At 36.7% G+C, this 22,112-nt stretch overlaps 1 protein-coding gene across 1 annotated transcript in view; it reads left to right on the plus strand.

The window, feature by feature from the left end:
- gpc5a (glypican 5a) overlaps window positions 1-15,721 on the plus strand; it is a 110,958-nt gene extending 95,237 nt beyond the window's left edge. Inside the window, exon 9 of the mRNA XM_026320101.1 lies at window positions 12,972-15,721. Within this exon, the coding sequence (XP_026175886.1) occupies window positions 12,972-13,126 (155 nt within the window). The 3' untranslated portion in view covers window positions 13,127-15,721. The remainder of the gene's footprint in view (window positions 1-12,971) is intronic.
- The last annotated feature ends 6,391 nt before the right edge of the window (window positions 15,722-22,112 follow it).

Genomic DNA, 22,112 nt, shown 5'->3' on the forward strand with positions numbered 1-22,112 from the left:
GTAGGATTTGCATATAATTGCCATAATAATAGCCTAAAAGACGTGCACCTCTGTTCTGTCAAGCATAAAATTTGTTACTCTGAAAAAGAAACACATATGGGACCAATCTTCCCACTTGCTATTTACTTATTTATTTAGTTATTTTTGCATGCTTTAGAATAAAACAGCCGGTTTCTTTTGCAGGCTGGTTACATGTGACACCCCTATCCAGCCTGTTAACACAATAAACATGACAACAATCATGTTTACATTTATGTGACATTAACCTACTAGTGAATTCTGAATCTTAGGAGCAACATGAAAGTAGTGTGATGTGTTTATAGCACTAATGTCTCTATACGTTATCTCAATAAGTGTGTCAGAGATGGTCCTGGATGGTTACTAAAAAAGCTTAGAGAAGTAGCCTTATCACTGAGGTGGGGAAGTTAGTCAGATGCGTATTTGTCAAACCAATAGAGTGCTTAGTTAGTTTTCATTCTTAGGAGCCTTTACTGAAAAATGCTCTCTGAAAACACGTCAGATGATGCATTAACTGTAATTTTGTATGTCTCACTCCAGCCTCATGTGGCTAATTTGGGGGAAAAAGCACTGTAACTATGCTTTTACATGCTACCACTCATGTAGTGCTACTTCGGTATTGAGCCTGTTAGAGTTTGGTGCACCAGCATATACTAAATGCCAAAGTTGATCCCACATAAGGCCAAAATATGAGGTAGGACTAAATAAATTGGGCATAGAAGTGCAAGATGAGTTTTGTCTGACAAACTGTGTTGATGTGCCAGTAGAAACTTCAGATCAGAAAATGCTTATGTGCCATGTTGGAAAGTGATATTTATATGGGTGACATATTTCACAGCTTTAGTTTGGAGGACCTGTTTTCTTCTTCTTTGCTCCGGTCAGTTGTATTTCTAATGCATCAGAATTAGTGATCATTCTTGTCTGTTTTGTCTGTCACTAGTATGTATTTGGTTATTATTTATTTATTTATTTATTGTCATTCATAAAAATCGTTTTTTATGTTTTTCTCCATAAAAAATCTATATGGTGCATCCTGAAGGTCCAGCAGGTCTTTCTTTTTGTGTTTTTTGTTTATTTTAGTCTTAGAGCTTTTCTTTAGCTTTGAAATGCTGTCCATATCCTGTAGTTTCTAAAGTGATGCAGCCGAGTAAGGTCTAAACTAATCACACTTTTTGATGAGCCTCTTTTCTTATTCTGGATAATTATATATTTCATGATTTTATTTATTTATTTATTTATTTTTTGTTCTCATAATCCTTAACATGAAAACATCATCTTGGAAACCAAAGTATTTTCTCTTCTTTTTGTACTTTGAACAACATAGATTCTGATTTTTTGCTTTTATACTGTTTTAGAGAAAATAAAATAAAGGCCTCAGCTTACAGGGTTCAAAATTCTCACCATCAGTGCTTCTTCTTATATTGATTTACTAGTTACCAATACAGTTCTTCAAATTACCTGCAGGTAAGAGAACAGACTCAAACCAAGCTCTAGTTTTTTTGTAACCTTCTCAGTCCTGAACAGCTTCTGCACGATCTTCATCTTCAGTGAGGCGAGTAGCTATCAGTGGCCTAATCACCCATAAGCAATTCCAGCAGCTGGTCTGATGAATTTGGGCCAAGCCTTTTGGTGTGTGATTCCTGGGAATAATGCTCAGAGCTGCTATGTTTATCTAAAGGTTAATGGGAGGTTAATAAGAGAAGGAACAGCGCAAATTCAAAAACCTTATTATGCAAATTGGGTTTTCTGAAAAGACTAATATCCAGTTGTGGTGCAATCATGCTAATTAGCAGATCATCTGGTTAAAGCTTGTTAAAACAGACCTAACTTTGAGGTATGAAAAATAGATCTCATTTATTATGAGGCCAACATGAGCTGATTATTCAAAATGTGAAATAATTCTTGATCGAGGTGTTTCATTAAAACCTGCAGACTGATCTTGAGCTGCTCGGCTTAGCAAGCTTAATAAACTCTCTGCATGCTTTACTATGTACACAATTTAAAGTGGGAAAAGTACATTCTTATTGGCTGCTGCTGCTGCTGAGATCAGCATCTACATAATGATGTGTGGCTGGAACAGTAGTGTAAAACATCGCTGATTACACCTTTGATTTTCTTTCACAGTCAACAAAACCCATATAAGAAATTATACAGCCATAGAAGAAATTATACACTTGACAAAAAAAATCCTATGAAACTTTTCTATACTTTTTGGATTATAGCTGCAAATACATTTTTAATCACATGGGAAATTTAAGGAGGACCAATGCTTCCTGTATTCAAGCACCCAAAGAATGATCATACTGAAACACTCCTGGTTTCAAAACCATGGAATACTCCTACTGTGTGGGTGATCAGATTTGTTTGACAGTCACCTGGCAATTTTCTGACAAGTGACTACAGAAATGCCAACATCAAACCAGTGAGAAAACCTTAGATGGTGTCTCATAAGTAGATTTTCAGAGCTTTTAACAATGTAACTCATAATTGTATGATGCAGATTTGCTAATAGAGAGATGAAACAGCAAAATAACATTGTCCTGTCTATGTGGCACCAAATATTTTGGTGCTGCATGAAGTTGGAAGTGAATAGCTGCTGGTACAGAAAAAGAAGGTGGGAGATGGAGAAGGTCAGCTTTGCAGAGACCTTTACCAGCCCATGTCAATGTGATCAGGCCCTTATGTTTTGTTTTCCTCAGTGGAAAAAGGAACTGTGCATGAAAAATTGAACACATCCCCTCCTTCTGTTAACACTTCCTGACTCAATCTGATACAATATTAATGGGGTTGTTTTGAGCTTGTCTTTTATCGCTTCCCAGGAATGAACACAAAAATGTTTTTTTTGTTTTTTTTAACTTTTGCAAATGAACCACTGACACACTGCAATCTTTGGTAATGAAAAAAAGATTACAAAGGACAGTGGTGAGTCAGTAGTGCATCACAATATTCTAGGTTGTTATCATTTTCATTATCAATTAATTGGTTGGTCGTTTATTTTTAGCGTAATCTTTCACACCCAAAGTGATGTAACCGACATGTTTTATTCAAATATCAACCCAAAATCCAAATATATTTTGGATATAACACAAAGAAAAGCAGCAAATAATCAAATGCCTAAAGCTGAAACAGACACTTGCTTGAAAATTGACTAAAATGATCAAAGAAAAATCAAAGTAGCTGCCAATTATTTCTGACAACTGACTTGATTAGTTCAGTTCTATAACTTTGCATGTCCTGTCTGGTATATATTTTGCCACGATATAATATGAATTGTAAACTAATATATATGCAGTGATCTATTCAAAGTACATTTCGTTACAAGTATTTCATATTTACAGCTTGTGTGTTCATTTTGTGCCCTATTTATCGATTGATGGATAGATTTTGTGACATACCAAATGTGTGGGGACAGGTTTGTCCAAATACCAGCCTACTAAGTAAAAGGTATGGACAGAATGAATGCAGAGCTTTGAGTTTTCCAAGCTGATTTGTATTCTGGCTGTGTGTGCAACCTGAGAGTGACTGACTGGCGGTCAGAGCCCAGTATTGACTGCTCTGAGGATGTAATAGAGGCTGAGGTGATGGGATCCAGGACAGGAACACTCTCACAGTGGCATGTGCAGCAGAGCTATACAGGATATAACCAAGGCACTTAATCATTCTCCTGGCTTTTTGCAGAGATGCACTGTGCTCTGTGTTTTAGAATAATGCTTCTCTCTTAAATTAGATTCCATTGATCCTGCTTTTCTCTATAATTGCACAAACTGGATGGATGCTGGTTTTATTGGGGGTCAGACCAGACATTTGAAATACTTTACCTTTAAGTAAAGGGTGTAAATTAAATCAGACCACAGCCACGTTGAACTGATTCAAGGTGATTGAACTATTAGATATTGCCAGATGAAGTTTGGGGAGCAAACTCGTGTCTGTTTTAGTAATTCAACACCTTATTATTCAGACGTTTATAAATCATTTTACTTTGCTCAACTGAGTTATTGGTAGTATAATTACTTTATCTGTTTATTCCAATGTGGTTACTTGACTGTGCTAGGTAATGTCACATGATGGCAGTCACATAAGGCAATACATATTTGTTTTAGCTGCACTAACCAAATACTATTGTTTTGCCTTGTCAGTAAACTCAGTATGTCTGTGTTTACCAACCTGGCCAGTCTCTGATTGCTCTTCAGTAAGACCACAAGATGCACAATAGATTTACCATCAAGGAATTCAGCTGAGAGAGAGAGCGAGAGAGAGAGAGATAAAGAGAGAGAGAGAGAGAGAGAGCTGTCACTCTGCTGCTTAGGAGACAGGCTGAAATGCATTATTTCTTAGAAATACAGCATGCATCCTATTAGCTTTGTTATATCTGCCTCGGTATGTCTCTGTAGCCATATTCTTATGTAGCATATTTGATGTCTCTAATTGTCCTAAACACATCAGCATACCTTACTCTTGTACTGTGTGACATGTTCCTTCATTGCTATGAACAGACTGTATCTTACTTTGTCAATTCTTCCTGCTGCCCAAAATTCTGACACATTATTTATTCTGATTTGAGGAATATTTTCTGAAAACTACTATGCTTTTTTATTGTATGTTTGTCATACATTTTGAGAGATTAACATCTTCAGTAGAAACCAATAGGACTGGGGTCCAGTGTTACAGACAGGAAAGGAGAGTCAGAAAGTAGAGAGACTTACAATTGATCTTGAGGGGAACGTGAATGTCACATTTTAGGGCAATCCACCCAATAATTGTTGAGGTATTTCACCTGAAACCACAAATGTCAAATTCAGTGTGCTGCTGGAGGTAAAGTCACAGGATTACCAATGTCATTAGACCTAGCCCTCTAAGCACCATGAATGTCTGTGCTAAATTACATGGCAATCCATCAAATGGTTGTCAGGATATTTTAGTCTGGACCAGAGTGGTGCACTAACTAACATCTCAAGAGCCCACCAGCCGTATACCACAGCTGTATACCATAAATTATGCATTTGTGTGACTGTGTATGCTGTATACATAACCTGTAAATGTGTGCACAGGTGATTCTGTGTTGCAGGTGCTATAAAATACCAAGGGTATTTTTGCTGCAAGTGTGTGATCCCCATTGAGTGTTTGGATTTGATTTGATTTGATTTGATGAATCCACTTGCACGCTAACGTTGCCTCCTCTTCTGATTTTGCTATACAGTGAACACAGCTGAAACTAAAACACTGTCAACACTGAAACCGACAAATGGAGAAAAAAAAAAAAGAGGAAAATTCAGGATGTATCAGTCGTCATAAACTAGAAATTTATTCAACACTGTAATTGAGAGGATGATGTAAATGAAAGAAATTGCACAAAATTATGCCAGTTTTGAATGGTAAAGAGTTAATTTATTGCATTTTCTCCGGGTGTCTGAATCTTACTGAATGCCATCTCCAGCACAGAGCTATATTAAATTGTTCTGTTTGAGAATGGGAGCACTCAGCCTTCTCTCCAAGAGGTCTCAGGTGGTTTCTCTTCATTTATCTGCTCTCCTCAGTTGATCTTCTTGTGTAAACAAAACAATTCTGGGGGAAACAGCTGGTTTGGAAATATGCATGTGTCTTTTTATTTACACTTAGTTTACTCATCATGCTCCATATACTGTACATAGATTGGGTTATACTCTGATCATTACAACTCCTTTTAAGAAGCTCAGCTCCACTCACTACAAGCATGTGCAGTCAGTACGCCAAGTGAAAATGTGTATGTTAATGTGCCTGCATGTAGTCTATGTGGTTTTTCAAGGTGTGACAGTGATAATTTACCACAGTATCTTCTGTATCTTTCAGTTGTGCTGGACAAAGATATTGATAGCGATCAGTACAGCTAATGATGTAGAACTTGTTCAAGGGAAATCTGCAACTACACAGGCAGCTAAAACAAGATGCAAGCATCTTCACTGGAGACGTGGTGACAGTAAACACAAACATGCTGACTGATTTGATGGACAGGACAGGGGACAGAAGGCCCTTTTATTTTTCCATTTGTGTCAAATGATGGTGCCAGGTTCCAGAAATAGGTTACTTTTTAGGACCATTTTTCAACAGGATTATAGGAGATACTGGAGATGATTTTGTAGTTTATGTCAGGCACATGGCTATATGCTCCACAGATTAAAATGTGTAGCAAATGCAATGAATTCTAACTGCATATCTGCACGCATGCAATGTTAGACAGAAGTCGTGGTGTCACCATTCACTTGAGAGGAGATTTTTCTGGTGAAACCACATGAGTTCTGTATCTGATGTGATTAAAACAATTTAAAAAATAAACACTACATTTATATTAGTCTATGTGCCACATTATGTTTCAGGTTGTAATTTTTGTTTGTTTTGTTTGTTTGTTTTAGTTGTTTCTGTGTGTGCTGGCATTGTTCCATATCTCTTACTAATTAGAACATTTATAAGTCCTCCTCCAATAAGAGTTTGAGCACCTTTGGTATACAGCATTAATATACAATTGGTACACAGAACAAAAACCTTGTCATTGGTTTACAAAAAAATAGCATGACAACACACAACCTAGAAATTAATTTGCCAACCAGCCTTTTGTTAATATCATTATTAACAGCAGCTGCTGGTAAAATACACATTTGTGGCACGATTTATCAAACATCTGCAAGTGTTTTTCCCCGTTGTGTTTTGTTGTTCATTCAACTTTCAAATGTTAATAGATTCCCCAGCTGTAGCATTCATGTTTTCTTCTGTTATCTGTTTTAATTTTCTATCAATGAAAGGCATCATCTGCTTGTGCAAAATACTGTTGCTATCTTGAACACGAATCACTACATACTGTACAATTAAGCATTTGTGCAATCAGTGTTAGAGATGATATCAAAGAGGATTTGTAAGCAGGAAACACAATGCTGCTGATGATGGATTCATCTTTAGTGTTGAAATGTACCCAAAAATCTCTTTTAAAGTCTGGATACAGAGCCGTTATTTACTCATTGTATTTCCATTAGTATAAACTGAATCACTGGTTTTTCCTCATTCTCACAGCATACTGAAAAGCAGATTCTATGATTTTCTTAAGTTCAATACTCAGGTTTATTTCTGGCGGCAGGCGGTCAAATAACACAAAAATCAATGTGTTTAAATGGTGGAGAAGCTCCTGTCCCAGGTGGGAGTCAACAAGAAGCTGAAGGGTCCCAGCTCTTTCATATGATAGTTTGTTTTACCCCAGTATAAGCCTCTTCACAGAAATTTACATTTTCTGATCTTCATGTTCATCATAAATATCTGTGTACCAGTTTTTATTCAGATATAAAGACCAGTGTAGTGGCAAATAAGAACATTATTGTTAGAGGTTACAACAACATTTGCCAAATAACCAGAGGTGGCAATAACTGAAGTACACTTACAGAAGCAAAATTTTGATATATAGTAGTATACAATGTTACTGCAGTGTTCAGTTGCATTTGGGAGTGTTTGTTGGGTATTATCATCACAGATAGTGTCACATCCCTCAGTCTTTCTAGTCTCATAATATTTTTCTACTATATGATAATCGTAAAAATGCCTAAGAAACTTTTTTGAAAAATTGTACTGTTGAAATGTCAGCAGCCTTGGTTCAGGCTGATGAAAAGGACTGTTTGATATTAGATCTGCGTTTCATTTGTTATCTGATCCCAAAGCATGAATTTATTTGTAAGGATTATTTTCTTACAATATATATATTAGATAACAGGTCTTGGAGTTGATGTGTTAGAAACAGGAAAAACAGTCAAGTGTAAGGATCTTACAGGAAGAGAAGGAAGAGACTTACAAGTGCCAAACTGTGACAGCTAGAGGACTGGGTCACAGCTTTACTAGAACAGAAGGTCTTATAGTTATCTGCAGTGGTCGGTACTTACAAAAAATGGTCAAAGGATAGACAATGGGTGAACAGCGACAGGGTAACAGACACCCAGGTTTCATTGATGTGAGTGGGGAGTCTGTCTGGTTCAGTCCCACCATGGAGCTACTCTAGCGCAAACTGCTGAAAAACCTGACTGAGAGACAGGTGTCAGAACACACACAGCTTGCTGTGAATGGGGCTGCATAGCAGACTAGGCTGAGTGCCCATGATAACCCCTACCCATTGCTGAAAGCAGCTACAATGAGCATGTGAGCATAAGAACTGGACCCTGAAGCTTCTTTGCTTGTTTGTGTGTGTGTGTGTGTGTGTGTTTGGACGAAGAGATGAGTGTGCTGAAAAAACAAGTGTGATTCACAGAGGCCCCACTTTGCAACTTCTTGGTGTCAGACATCAGAGAAACCCTAAAGAGGTCTTGTGGAGTCCTTGCCTCCACAGAATTGTTCTGGTGGAATGAGGGGGACCTACACAACATTATGCAGGTAGTTTTAATGTTGTGGCCGATCAGTGTATATCAACGTTGTTGTCATTCATTAAAATATTGTGTAGAGATAGAGTTAAAGACTATTTTATTGATCCAGTATATTTTACTGATCAAATACTAAAATTTGAATCTATTTTTAAATCGATTTGACAGGAGACACTGGAAGCTCAAACTCTCACCACACTATCTCTGATGCTTAGCTACGAATCTTATAACTTAATGTATGGTCTTTAGTACCAAGCTGGAATCATCAGAAAGTGATGAAGATAAGATGAACATTTCCATGAGAGATGCTTTCCATAACAGTGATAAAACTACTGAAGAAACGAAAGCTGTAATAAACAAACTTGACAGACCTGAGTTGATTATAACAAACCTCCTACTCAAACAGAGTACAAGATGTGGATATAAAGGTCTGAAGGCTGACCCTCCTATAATCACACAAAAGGCACTTTCCATCACTGCAGTTAGGTATTTTTCCTGGTGCAGTTAGTGTGGTATTGATCATTGCTGGTCCAAGTCCTAAGGAATCAGCTTCTATTGATTTCACTTCAGTTGTAAGCCTGTCTTTCTGACCTATGTCTCTCTCCACACCAAGCACCTTTTCAAACATCCTAACCCCTTGCTGAGGGTTTACTAAAACATGTTGTTACTGCAGCACTTTCCAAGCAAATATTTAAAACCAGATGTGTGTGGATCTAAAAAAAAAAAAAATGGACAGACTGTTATAGCTCTTCTCGGCCATTAGCTGTTGGAGATTTAATTTGCTGTGGCCTCAAACACTTCAGTTGCACAAGAAACACATGCTCTGTCGGGTTGTTATATTGAGGATGTAATTGTGCTTTTAGAGGGATGATATGCTCCTCCACCTGGACCTTCATTATCATTCATGAAAAGAAACCATTTTTAGCCAGAAGGTACAGCAGTGATGATGGTTATTAATAGCTGCATTGCAGTCAGTCAATACTCTGTGTGTATAAGTGAGATACTGTATTAAGGATGTGTGTTTTTTGGGCACCACATGAAATGAGAATTTATTTCAAGATCTTGCACATCTTGTTTTCCTCCTTCAATCTCATCCTGCCCTTGTCTGATTGTGCACATATGAACTCTAATAATGCCTTAATATAAAACCTGGCAAGCTAAAGTGATTGTTGTGGCTTCATTTCTTTCTCCAGAGGAGGATTCCAACCATCATGGTTAGGCTATACACAACACCCTGTGATTAACTGCAGAAAATAAAATGCAGGGTAGAGGTCAGTAATGCAGTATTATGCTACCTCTCATCCACATCACATAATAGTAAAAACACTTAAACACTAGAGGCTGCATTATTATATACACTTCAACAATTAGTTGCAATCCAGTAAAGCTGTTCTGGCATAAACTCTACTTACATTATGCTAATATTCCATTTTTATTTACATGGGTGTTAATTTTTTGCAGTTTCTAACATTCTTCTTGATAATGTATATAAACAAGGTGGACAAAAATATTTACATAATCTCCTGCAATATATCAGTGCTGATATTTTAACATGAATGAAGCCATGTATGCAGTATATGCATAGAGCAATCCTTCTGCTGGAGCCTATCCCAGCTCTCTTTGGGTGAAAGGCAGGCAGACAGGTAACCAGTCCGTCTCAGGCATTGGATATAGCTACAGGATATTCTTAGGACATTGATGCACATAATTTAATTGTTCAAATGTATTTACACATTATTCTTGTTTTTCAAGAACACACTTGTGTACCATGCAGTTTTAAATTTCGTTTCTACTGCTGTACATAAGATTGGGCTTAAAAAACTATAGTTTGATTAAAAAAAGCTTTGTTGCAGAATTCAGTAAGATGCATTCTGTCTCCAGCTTGTTGCTGCAGCATCTTGAACCTTGAAACTCCAATAGAAGGAATTGATTGAGGTGTTGAAGTTCGTTGCTCTTGGATGCAAAACTCTGCGAGTTGTACACCTTCAAATAGACGTCCTGGGGAGTCTTCAGCAGTGAATCAATAGGCAGTGAATTTCAGACCAGTCTTCATCAGTAGTTTATATACTGTATGTGCCTTTACATTCTGTGAAGACTTTACATGCAAATTTGCATGGCCCCTCATGTGATTTAATTTTAATGCAAACAATCTGATTAGATTAGATTAGATTAGATTAGATTAGATTAGATTAGATTAGATTAGATTAGATTAGATTAGATTGATTCTTGTTGGGAAATTCAGCCATTACAGCAACAAGTAATTGTTGTGGATACAGCTGTGGGGAAAGGAATTGCAGGCTATTTCTGCTGCACCATAAAAAGTGAAATTAAAGTCCACAGAGTACAAATGGCCTCTGCAACTGGTCTTATTTTTCTGCTAGTAAGATAAAGTTTGATAACATAGCCTTTATAGACTCTGAAAGGGTCTGGGTTAGAGTAATCCTGCCTGCGACAGACTTATGACCCCCAGGTCTAAGTGAAAAACTGGAAAATCCTGGAGCAGCTGGTCATCTGTCGGGGCTCAGCCTCCCTTCTTCCCTGTGGGATTGAACTATAATGGAGTCTGAGGTGTTCTGAGGTAACATCAGCAGGACTAAAGAGGATGCACTGTTTCACTCAGCAAGGGACGCTGCATTTCCCCCTTCAACACTCGAGGCCCTCAAAGAGATGTAAACAGCAAGATGGATGTTGACAGCTGGTGTGGCGCAGTTGTCTGAATGGATATTTGTTGCTCTTAAAGTGCAATTTCAAAGGTGTTATCTGTGGGTGTTTCAGTTCTAGTTCAGGCATTATGTGGTATTTAAGTCAAAGACTGGAGAAAGATTGGCTTTTAATTTTAAAGTCATTATCTCATGTGCTGTATATTCATTTTCTTGACTTGCTTGAATGTTGTCCTTTTACCTAAGAACTACATTAACTTGTATTATTGAGCAGTTTGACTTGTTTTGCACAGGGTGCACCTCTCAGTCATACCAGTGTGAGGAACCAGAGAGAGTACATACAGAATATTCATGTATTAACACAAACATGGTAATAATTGAGTTTCTAAGGTTGAATGAGAAATGTAACTGTTTAACAAAGTAGGGATTTTAGTAATAACAAAATGTGGCTCCTGACACCCTGCCACAATTAAAGCACACTCCACAGACCATTGAAATAGTTAGAATATGGACCTTTTCCCAAATCACTTTAAAAATAGTCTGATTTGACAGATTTTTTTTTTTTTTTTTTTTAAATCTAATTTTTATGTGATATTTTGATTTTGGTCTTTTTTCCACAACTAGTAGTTATGTTATGATATTTAAATTGTACTTCTGTAGCAAAACCAGTCAGGCTTATTAGGTTAACATCTACAGGGAGGGAGTCTGTGTTGTGTTAGAAATTCTGACTCAGTGGGAGCATTGAAAGAGAGAGAAGCATTATACACACCTCAGAAATCACTCTTGTGGTGCACTTTGTGTAATATGGAGAGTAGAGAATGGGTTAGGAGTTACCAGCTGGGGCATGCTAGTAGCCTTGTGGTTAAGACATATACCATATACTGTATCCTTCCTCTCCCTCTCCTGCCATCTTTGCTATCTGTATTTCTTTCAAAACCGAATTACAAAAAAAATAATACCAGTAACTAAGCAGGTACTACAACACCATTGAGAACAGAGACTGATATATCACTTGGTATATACTGTAGCTGTCCTGATCGTCACGGTTAGATGTCACTTTTTCCTTAATATAAATAACAAAAAATAGTAAAAAAGGATTTTGCTTTTCTTTTTTTTTTAAAGTGAACTGAAAGAAAAAAATTCCTTGTAAAGCAATCTACCTGTTGATTATTGCTATTTTCAAATATTACAGTTTGTATTAACATTGTATGTATTCAGAATTAACACCTTGGCACAAACAGTGATGGCTGCTGACACAAAGGAGCACCCAAGATACTCCCTGCTGCACCTCAGGGAAGGAGATGGAGGCTGAATGTGCTTTATGGTTGCATCAGCTCACTATAAATAGGGTTGTGGAAAATTAACAAACTCCCCTAATGGTGTAGTGGGAACACTGTTTTGTTGCTGTGAAAATGTGTAAAGTATTATGGTTGTAGTAAGTATGATAAAAACATAACCCCAAACCATAGATGCTAGTTAAAAATGTATAGGGAATGTTGTAAATCTTTGCAGCAAATGGAATTGACAGTGTTTTATACTTAAGATCATCTTTTCTTTTTTTTTTTTTTTTTTGCATATTTTTATTTTGCCAGATAGTTCCATTAAAGGACCAAATCCAATGATCAACTCAGTCTGCTTTAAGTATTTTCTGTACAGCCAAAGCCTGGTAACACTTATTTCTTGATGCCATGGATAATGGTTGGCCAGAAACAATTAAAATACAAAAAAGCAAAACTTTTGAGAGCCAGGCTAACTCATGTATTTACTTTAATTTCTTTTTTGTGACATTTGTTGACATTAAGAATATAGGGGAAAAAAACAGCCTTGTCCTTCTAAGGTATACATGGTGAACAATAACACTGTACATCTTCCATGATACACTGACAATAAACATCTTTCTAACTGACATGCTGGTTTCTTTTCTCTTCAGTGAGTCCAGATGTGACTGGTGATCACAAACATCATTATAATCATCCCCCACCTGCCGAGGATTCAGAAATGGAGGTCAGATCCAGGAGTCGCAGACCGACAGGAGCCATCTGGGTCTTGATATTGCCTTGTTTACATATGCTCCTAGCCTTGTAACAGCTGCCTTTTTGCAGCATGAAACTTTCAAGACTTGATTTCAAGCTTATTTATCCAGAAATGAAATGGCCAGTGGACGTAACGAGTTCTAACATGTAACGGAGCATCTTTTCCACACAGTGCGGGACACAGTAAGAGCTAATACATTTGTGTGAAAATGACAAGACACTGTGGCTTTTGTAAAACAGCATATGGTTCAGCTTTGCAAATATTATTTGATAATTTTTATCAGTTACCTGGCATTCATTAACGTTAATAATGACTTATTTATAATGACCATTTATAAAAAGAAAATCATGTTGTAAAAGTTTGGTAATAATTTAATGGTATTTCTGCACATAATATATATGATCTATAGATAGATATAAGAATTAATTTGCTACTGCATATCACACTTTGATGCACTCTGTAGAGCACAGGTACTTTTTTTCAATCCAGTTTTACAACCTGTATGAAAAAAGTAATAGTTGAAATGCCTGTTATTCCTACAGTATATCATTCTGGGGATCCCTTCTGAGTATACACCTGATTTTAAAACCATCATTTCATATAAAACTGCTTCAGATTGTGCTTCAGATCATTGAAGAAACACTACAGTAAGTTATCAGACAAGCACTGTATTGCATGTTCCTATTCAATTTGCTAAAACCTTAGGACTTCTATTTGTTTGTAATTGCTGCCATGCCTTCCAGAGCCCATTTAATTGCAAAATTAACCTATATATAATGCTACTGCTATAAAATGGAAAAAAAAGGTAGGTGGAAGCAGGAGTAAGTGAGAAAATTCACACTCATTTCTTTCATAGAAATAGAAATTAGTTTCCTCAGGAGTCTATTATCATGTTTCAAACTCAATCCTCCTCTGCCTTCTTAGGCCTGGATGGGAGCTGATAGCTCCTGGAGCCACTACTGAGGAAGAATCCAACTGCTTCTACCTGCTACTTGACTGCACACCACTGGTGTGTCTGTGGCAGGTTTCTGTGCAGAGAAAAGTATAATTAGGTTTTTCACACATGCCATAATTTGGTCAGTGATTGAGAAAGTTGCTCAGCAGTACCAAACATTGGTTCTTTGGCTCAAATATGCTGAGGAACCATTTTTAAATCTAAATTGAATATTTGCGAGATGCCGCAGAGGCTAAAATCATAACCTTTATAATCAGTTTTCACTATTTATACACATACACAGCACAGATATAAGAAAGCACATAAAAGCTACTACTGTAAACTCTGTAGATGAGCAAAAGAATTAACTGAGACATTCACTGGCGGCTCAAGAGTTATTTTTATCCATATGAGTTCAACTTGTACAGAAAGATTTATACAACATTATGATGTAATAGCAGTAATAAACTAAAATGGTATAAACATTACTACTAAGAAGTGATGTGACCTTAATTTATTAAGAAATATTACAATTCATCTTTATCTACAAATGTGTATGTAAGCCCATTACCATTTAGTATACTACTTCTCTTGATATAGAACTGAGCAAAGCAAAGTGTAAATTGAATTTAATGTTTAACTTCACCTTAGGTACTTTTTAAAATGAGCTAGAGCTATATATTTTAACTCTGACAGGTAAAGTCTCCTGTTGGATCATATATGGTCATATTTTAAAAGCCTGCAACCTTCCTCATGCTGCAGTTGTACTAAAGCATGCCTAGTAGCTGTTGTCATTAGTCATTTTCACCTTAAATATACAAGGTTAAACCTGATATAAAGTCAACGGTGTTGGAGCATCTGAACCACTTGAATAGCTCTGAACTCTTTTAACTACAGTTTGCAGGTCTATAAGTGATTTTAAGATTGATTAGTCTCACAATTTGTGACTGTTTTGAAATTGTATATCAAAATTGCCAAGCAACTCATTGCTTTACAATGCAGTTCTTTAACTATTTAACAATGACTGTGCCGCCAAACCAGCTATAGCTATATCACAGCTTGACGCCATCAAAGTCAGAGCAATTGTCACTTCAGAACTCTGTTAATGACACTAGACTTCAATCTGTAACTAGGTAACTGCCAGCAGGAACAAAGGTGTCTTGAGACTAAATATAGATGTCATGTTATACTGGGTCTCCTGTAGTTAAAGAAAAGCATTTAATTTGATGTCTTATGAAATTACTATAGCTACTTACTGAGACAGGAAGGAAAATGGCCAGATCCTGTTGATACTGTGCCTACATCCAGACAGCTGTCATCCTACAGGCAAAAACATTTTCAATGGTACTTAAAGAAAAATTACCATTGTTTTTACTGTATAGGTTCAATTTTCATGGCTTGGGATGTCAGTTCATTTTGTGCTGTATTCACCAAAGTAATTGCAGAGATCAGACAGGTTGTAAACAAACCTCTGTAAATAAATTTGTTTGGAAACAAAACTGAATGAGACCATAAATGATGACTCAATCTGTCCATTGTAAACACTGATTACAGATTGACATCCAAGTTAGGGTTAGTTAGGGTAATGTTATCCGCATTTTCTCGTAGCTAAGAAAGGATTTCTTCTCCACAATAAATGACTGCTTTTCATTTGAAGCCAAGAACTCTCCTTGTAACTCTAATTAGATTTTAAAATACTAAACTTAAGATGATTAAAAAGTCCTATCCTATACATATGTTACACTGAAATGTTAATAGTTTTATAATAAAATGTTAAAAAATAAAGATTATACAACAATTCCTGATTATAATTGACCAGCTTCTTTAGTGCTGATTTGAGGTAGCAGTGAGTGCAATGGCCTGGATGATGAATTAAACAGATGAAGCAGTTTTGTTGAGGATTTCATCCTGTTGTTGTGGTTGGTTGGTTGGTTGGTTGGTTGGTTGGTTGGTTGGTTTGAGCAGCACAATCTGGGAGCCCCCTACTCTGCCACACTGTTCCCACATTTCAACACCCTCTATGATCTCATGCTTTGGGTAGTTGTGACTACATTAAGGAGCTCAAATTTGAGCTGCAAATTCATTGGCATTGGAGTCTGTATTTAAAGTTGGTCTTGCAACCGACTTTACACAGTGTTGAATAAGATACCCCAAAATGAAGATACCCTTCACTTTGGGGTGTCTTATATCTACACCGCACTCAGCTGGCTGAGGTCTGCTTGGATGATTTGAATGTATTTTAATTGTTGTGAACACTAAAATTAATCATCATGGATCCTTCAGGGGACATGACACAGTTAGCCACTACAAACCTGTGTGATCTCTGTAGAGACGTTTAAACATGTAGTGGCAGTCCAAAAGGTGTTGGTCAGTGCATATGGACCAATCATACTTTTGGACTGCTAGGGTTAAGATCAGAATTGGCTTTTTCTGGCACATGAACACATCTAGTTCCTGTCTTGTTTAGCTTTTCTGTCACTAAATGTGTAAATGTGTCCTGACCCATGTCTTCAATTTTTATGTGTTCATGTGAGCAACAGACCAAAAGTGACATTCTTTTATCAAGAATCACCTGTAAACCAACCTGAAACTTTTACCGAATATGCAGAAACATCTTCAAAGAACTATCCAGAGATTTAAATGATTGTCTGTACTGTTTTTGTTCTAATTAGCCTCAGAAAAGCTTTTAAAAAGGCTGACTAATCCAAGTACTGGGTAACAGGATAGGTTGCCTGGTGAGATGCCGAAGTCAAAGGAAATTGACAAATCAGAATGATTTAATGTTTAATATTGAACAGTGTAGTCATTCTTTGTTGATATTCTGCCTTTGGCATTTTTTGTTGCTGGTAATTGGGAGTTGAGAAACCTGGACAGTAAAAGGACACTGTTAACTTCCCACACAGAGACCCCAAAAAATAGTCATGTTAATGAACTCCTGCATTTTAAAAAGGTGAAGATGATATTTTTGAATAGCCCTCACTACTGCAGTTTCTCTTTGAGTGAGTTCAATTACAATGCACTTTGGTGTCTTCAAAATTACTCAGAGGTAAAGTCTCAGATAGTATGAACTGTTGTCTTTGGAGTCTTTTATCTTTGCATACTGAAGAACGGCTCCTGGGACCTTCTGAGGGGAACAGTGCTGAGCGCTGCTTAAACGTATACAGAGATTAATTTCATATTCCCACCGAGGTTTCTGTTTCACTCAAAGTTATTACTGTGACCTTGACAACGGCTGACGTTTAGCATCAACTTAAGACGGAAGCTTTAATCATCACAGTGCAGATGCAGACAGGCCTTTGTGTCATTCTTCAAGTTGTTCATGGTGAAGCCATTGTTTTCAGAAGCTTAACTCTGAACACAGGACGTGCCTTTAAATGAGTCAAGGAGATAAATTGTTGTGAGGTGATTTAAAACTGAAGAAGGCTTATTATCCTGAATTTTGTGAGCAAGTTTTATTGGCCTAAATGGTATTTTGTTAAGTATAAATGGTATTAACAGTAAATTTATGTAAAACCATATTAATTAAATGTGTTTAATCAGCTTTTTTCCTTGGCTTGCAGTATTTCCCTAATTACCCATGAGTGATGGGTCCATTTCGTTCATCCAGACTCAAGTATCTCAACAAACTATCGAATGAATTGAAGTGATACAGCCTTTATTTTGTTATACTTACTTTAGTGATGCCCTGACTTTTCCTCTAGCTCTCCCATGATGTTGACCTGTGTAGTTGTGTGTGAAATATTTACAACTATTGGATGAACCTTGGTGGGCCCTGAACTTTCTACCTAGTTTCATTTTCAGGTAAGAAAAGAAATTTTAGTACTATGGTTTCTAATCATTTACAATCATCATCATGGTAAACATGAGGATGTTAACATTGCCAAAATGAGTTTGTTAGCATGCTGACATTAGTATAGTTTAAATCATCATTGCTCTTATGTACACTCTCACAAGCCTGGTCTTAGATTCTTAGTTTTGTTATAATGTCTGAAAAGCATGAAATGAAAATACATGTGCATTGATTTGATATGTTTTGTCACAAATCTTCAGTAATAACTTTTCTTGCAGTGCTTGCTGTATTTCCCCAATTTCTAAAGATGTGCATCACAAAAGCACAGGATTAGATCCCAAGGATTGCCAGTTTTAGGAAAGCCTATCCCGTCCCCATCCTGGTTTCCATCCTTCACAAACCTTACCCAAATACAGTATCTGTCTACTGTGCACAGTTGAGAACATGTGCTAATACAACTACTATCACAAATTAAGTATTGGGAACTATTGTAATGTACAAGGTGAAGCTCAATTAAAGAGACTTCGTAGATACTTAGAGGTATATTTTATGAAACATTCACAGCTTGGATCCCACAGGAAGGTTAAAAATGTGCAATTATTCATTGGTGCACTATATCATTTGTATTATTTGTTTATTTCATTTACAGACTGACAGAGAACAGTCAGCATCATCTAGCACCAAATTGCACCTCCCTGCTGCCCCGTGGGTACATTTTAAAGTTTTTGATGTGTGTTTTCTGACATTAATGGTAAGCTGAAAACTTAATGGTAAGCTGAAAGCCTGGCCCACACAGTTACACATCCAATCACCTCTTTCACTTCACCTCGAAACAGCATTGTGTGCTTTCTTACACTCTTAGTGTCTGTGTTCAAGTGTTTTTTTTTTCTCTGAGAATGTGGTAAACAGTCCCATCAATATAGTGTTTTCCTGCTGTCTACCCACCCACTGCTTACAGATGATCAGACAGGACTACAGCACAGGTTTCACAATAAATCCTCTCATCCCTTCACTCATCTTCTTTTTTCATTACTCTGACACTCTTCCTCATTCTCTTGCAATTTATTCTCACTCCAAGGTAAGGTTTAGTTTCACAATACAATATTATACTATTTCAGTAATAATTTTCATATCTATACAAGGTGGTTGTAGCTATGACATAAACAAGAATATAAAAATAACTTAAGTAATATTGTATATTCCTATGTTTTATATTATGCATGAGTTTAATATATCTCAGCTGCCACAGCATCGGTCATAGGTGCCTGCCAATTTGACCTAAAATCTAAATTTGCTGGGATGTGCCATGAGCGTTGGATTTATTCTCCATGAGCTGAGAGTTGGGATCAGGTGTGAGGATAAGTGACCATAAATAAGCTCGAAATACGTGTGCTGGGGTATGACATTTATGAAAATATTATTTGATGTACTGCTGTGATGTCAAGTGAACCTGCTGTCAGGTGAAAAGAAATCAGTAGTTAAAGGGGAACTGAAAAACACCAGCAGATGATCTAAAAACATAAAAACAGAGGACCTGGAGAAATAGAAATAGAAAAATATAGCGAATGGTGACAGGATTGAAAAGAGGCATAATTAAGTAAGGTTGTTTATCCTTCTGAGCAAAGGTAACACAAATAGTATTTTCTTTCACCGTTTACAATTTTCTGAACAAAAATGTCAAAAAATAACATAAAAAAATCATTTGATTCTTTCCAGATGTTCTAGAGGTCTAGAGAGAAGACTGTCCTCGTCATCTTTATTGCTTAGTTCACCATGTCTGATCTTGGAAGGTCAGTTTGTCCACACAGTGCAATACTGCCGACTGTGTAGCACACAGCAGAGGGCTAATTTGGCTCACAGGGAGTCACTAATCCTTAAAATGTGAAAAATCATGTGCTGTGCATACTTTCTGGTTTAGAAGGGAGGGAAAGATTGAATTAATCTCCTCCCTGTTTATGCTTTACTGCTAAAAACATCAAATCAGTTCAGTTCATGAATAGATTATAAAAAGAAAACAGGTGATTTAATTTCACTGTAATAATGAATCATAGTCTTACATTTTAATCCAAGCATCAGCTTTAGCATTACCATCACCACTTGTAATCATTTTTGGGGAATTTTGGTCCATTTTATTTACTGACCCACTTATCACAGCTCCAACAAGCATGGCTGCTACTGCTAGGACCATTCCCATGGCCACTAACCCATTTCCAAGACAACCGTCAAAATTTAAGAATTTTTACATCACATAAGTCATGCTTAAATCTCTTCCCTAATATTTCTCCTCTGTTGCACTCCACAACTTAATATCCCCCTTGCGCACTTCCCACTAATATTCTTTCGTCATACTTCTCTGGTGCAACAAGGTGGGCGTCCCAGTTCTCATCAGTTCCTGACTGAGGTCTGACCCATCTTTTCTCTGCATCCAGAGTGGAAGTACTGCCAGTTTCCATGTATGACAAGTCAATGGATTATTCATACTTCGAAGCGGCAGCTTATATAAATGAGACATTTATTAGATAAGGTGTTTTGGATGCCACTTTCAACATGACTTTGCCCTCAAATACAAAAGCAACATGATAAGAAATGGTGTTTTGACAGGGGTTGGAGAGGATGAAGTATTTTTAGCTGCAAGTAATGATATTATTTTAAGAAAGGTGCAGTGGAGTACAGAGTGTTCATGAAACAGTGCATACAAGTAAAATTCACATAAAAGATTAGAAATACAGGAAACACACAAAACACCTGAAGATAAAAAAACAACAAAATGTTTTCTCTTCATGGTGAAGTCAGGAAATTACTTCAAATGCTCTTCATGCATGAATGGAAAATATGTTTTTCTGATTGAAATATGTTAAATTCGTCACAGGAAACAGCAGTGAACTCCATTTCGTGGATTTTCCCATTTCCCAAGTGATTTTTCAGTTTCAGTTTGGCAAATCAAAAATGTTCGACGTCTCAAAAATCAAATAGTCTATTTCTACTTTGCTGACTTTTTTTAAACATCTTGAAGCAGATGATGATTTTCTGTTTGTATATGGTAAGTCAACATTGATAGGCCAATACTGATTAATTATTTTAGGAGCTGCAAATTATTTTACTAATTATATAATCAGGAATTTTAGCTCCAATTGTAATATCATCATATCAATATTAAATATTAAAATAGGTAATAGTGGGGGAGAGGACAATGAATGTTTTTCATGTGAAAGTAATTTCATTTATTCTTTATTTGGGAAACTATTAGTAAAACTTCGAAAAATGATAAGTTCTGGATCTATGCTTGTGACAATATTCAGCTAGTCATCAACATATTAACTACAGGTTAAATACTGGCTGCAAATTATGTATTTCTAGAGCCAGCAAATTGAAACTGCTGTGGGAATTAAGCCTTTTTCTTAGTTTTCAGTTGTAAAAAAATGGTGATGTGCTTTACGGCACTGTAGCTTTATGCCTCTGACATGGCAATATGCTAAACCTTGTTTTGTCTTTCTTTTTCCAGAGTACACATCCACATGGTGACAGGCCTAACATTCACTGCATGAGCTCACTAGATTCCTCTCTTCCACGAGTCAAATGGTAGGTCAAAAGGATAAAACTCTCTTTCTATTTCTTTCTTCTCTTTCACTTCTCTGATGCATGCTAATATGTAGTCTGTCAGTAGTGAGGTGAGAAGACCCTCGGGAAAAGTTTTGCGCTGAACTATTTCTTGTCTGTAGAAAGATCAGGGAGGGTAATCTCTGTCTCTGCTATCCAGGACTGTTATGTTGTGTAATTCTATTTTCATCTGGAGAGAGAGCGAGAGAGACACCAGAAAGAGACAAAAGGATATTTTGATGCATGAATAGGGGAAAAAAGCTGGATTGTATCTGCACAAGTAACATTGCTGCAAAGGTCTTTGGAGACTGACAATAGGACACCTTTTTCAGTTGAGACACAGTCAATGGAAATACATTCACAAAGACTCTTTTTATAGTGACATTTACCTCTACAAACACAACCAATATATGGTAGCAATTTAACAGTTAGATTGCAGGAATTGAATGAGCCCTTCAAAGACAATAAAACACTGCCAACCGAGGTCATACAAATATCAGATGAGCCAGCCGAGGGTGGTGTTATATTCAACTAGTAGTCTTGGTTTTCAGGTGGAGAGTAAACACACAGAGTCGGTGAAGAAAACACCAACATCTGGTCTTTGTTAAAGCATGAAGTACTTTTCATTTATAGGCAACTTTTTAATGAAGCCTCTTCCCTAAGAAAATACAGTATAATACTTGAGATTCACACTGAAACTTATTTATGTATTATTA

This window comes from Mastacembelus armatus, chromosome 3 (assembly GCF_900324485.2).
Source record: "Mastacembelus armatus chromosome 3, fMasArm1.2, whole genome shotgun sequence".
NCBI classification, from domain to species: Eukaryota; Metazoa; Chordata; class Actinopteri; order Synbranchiformes; family Mastacembelidae; genus Mastacembelus; species Mastacembelus armatus.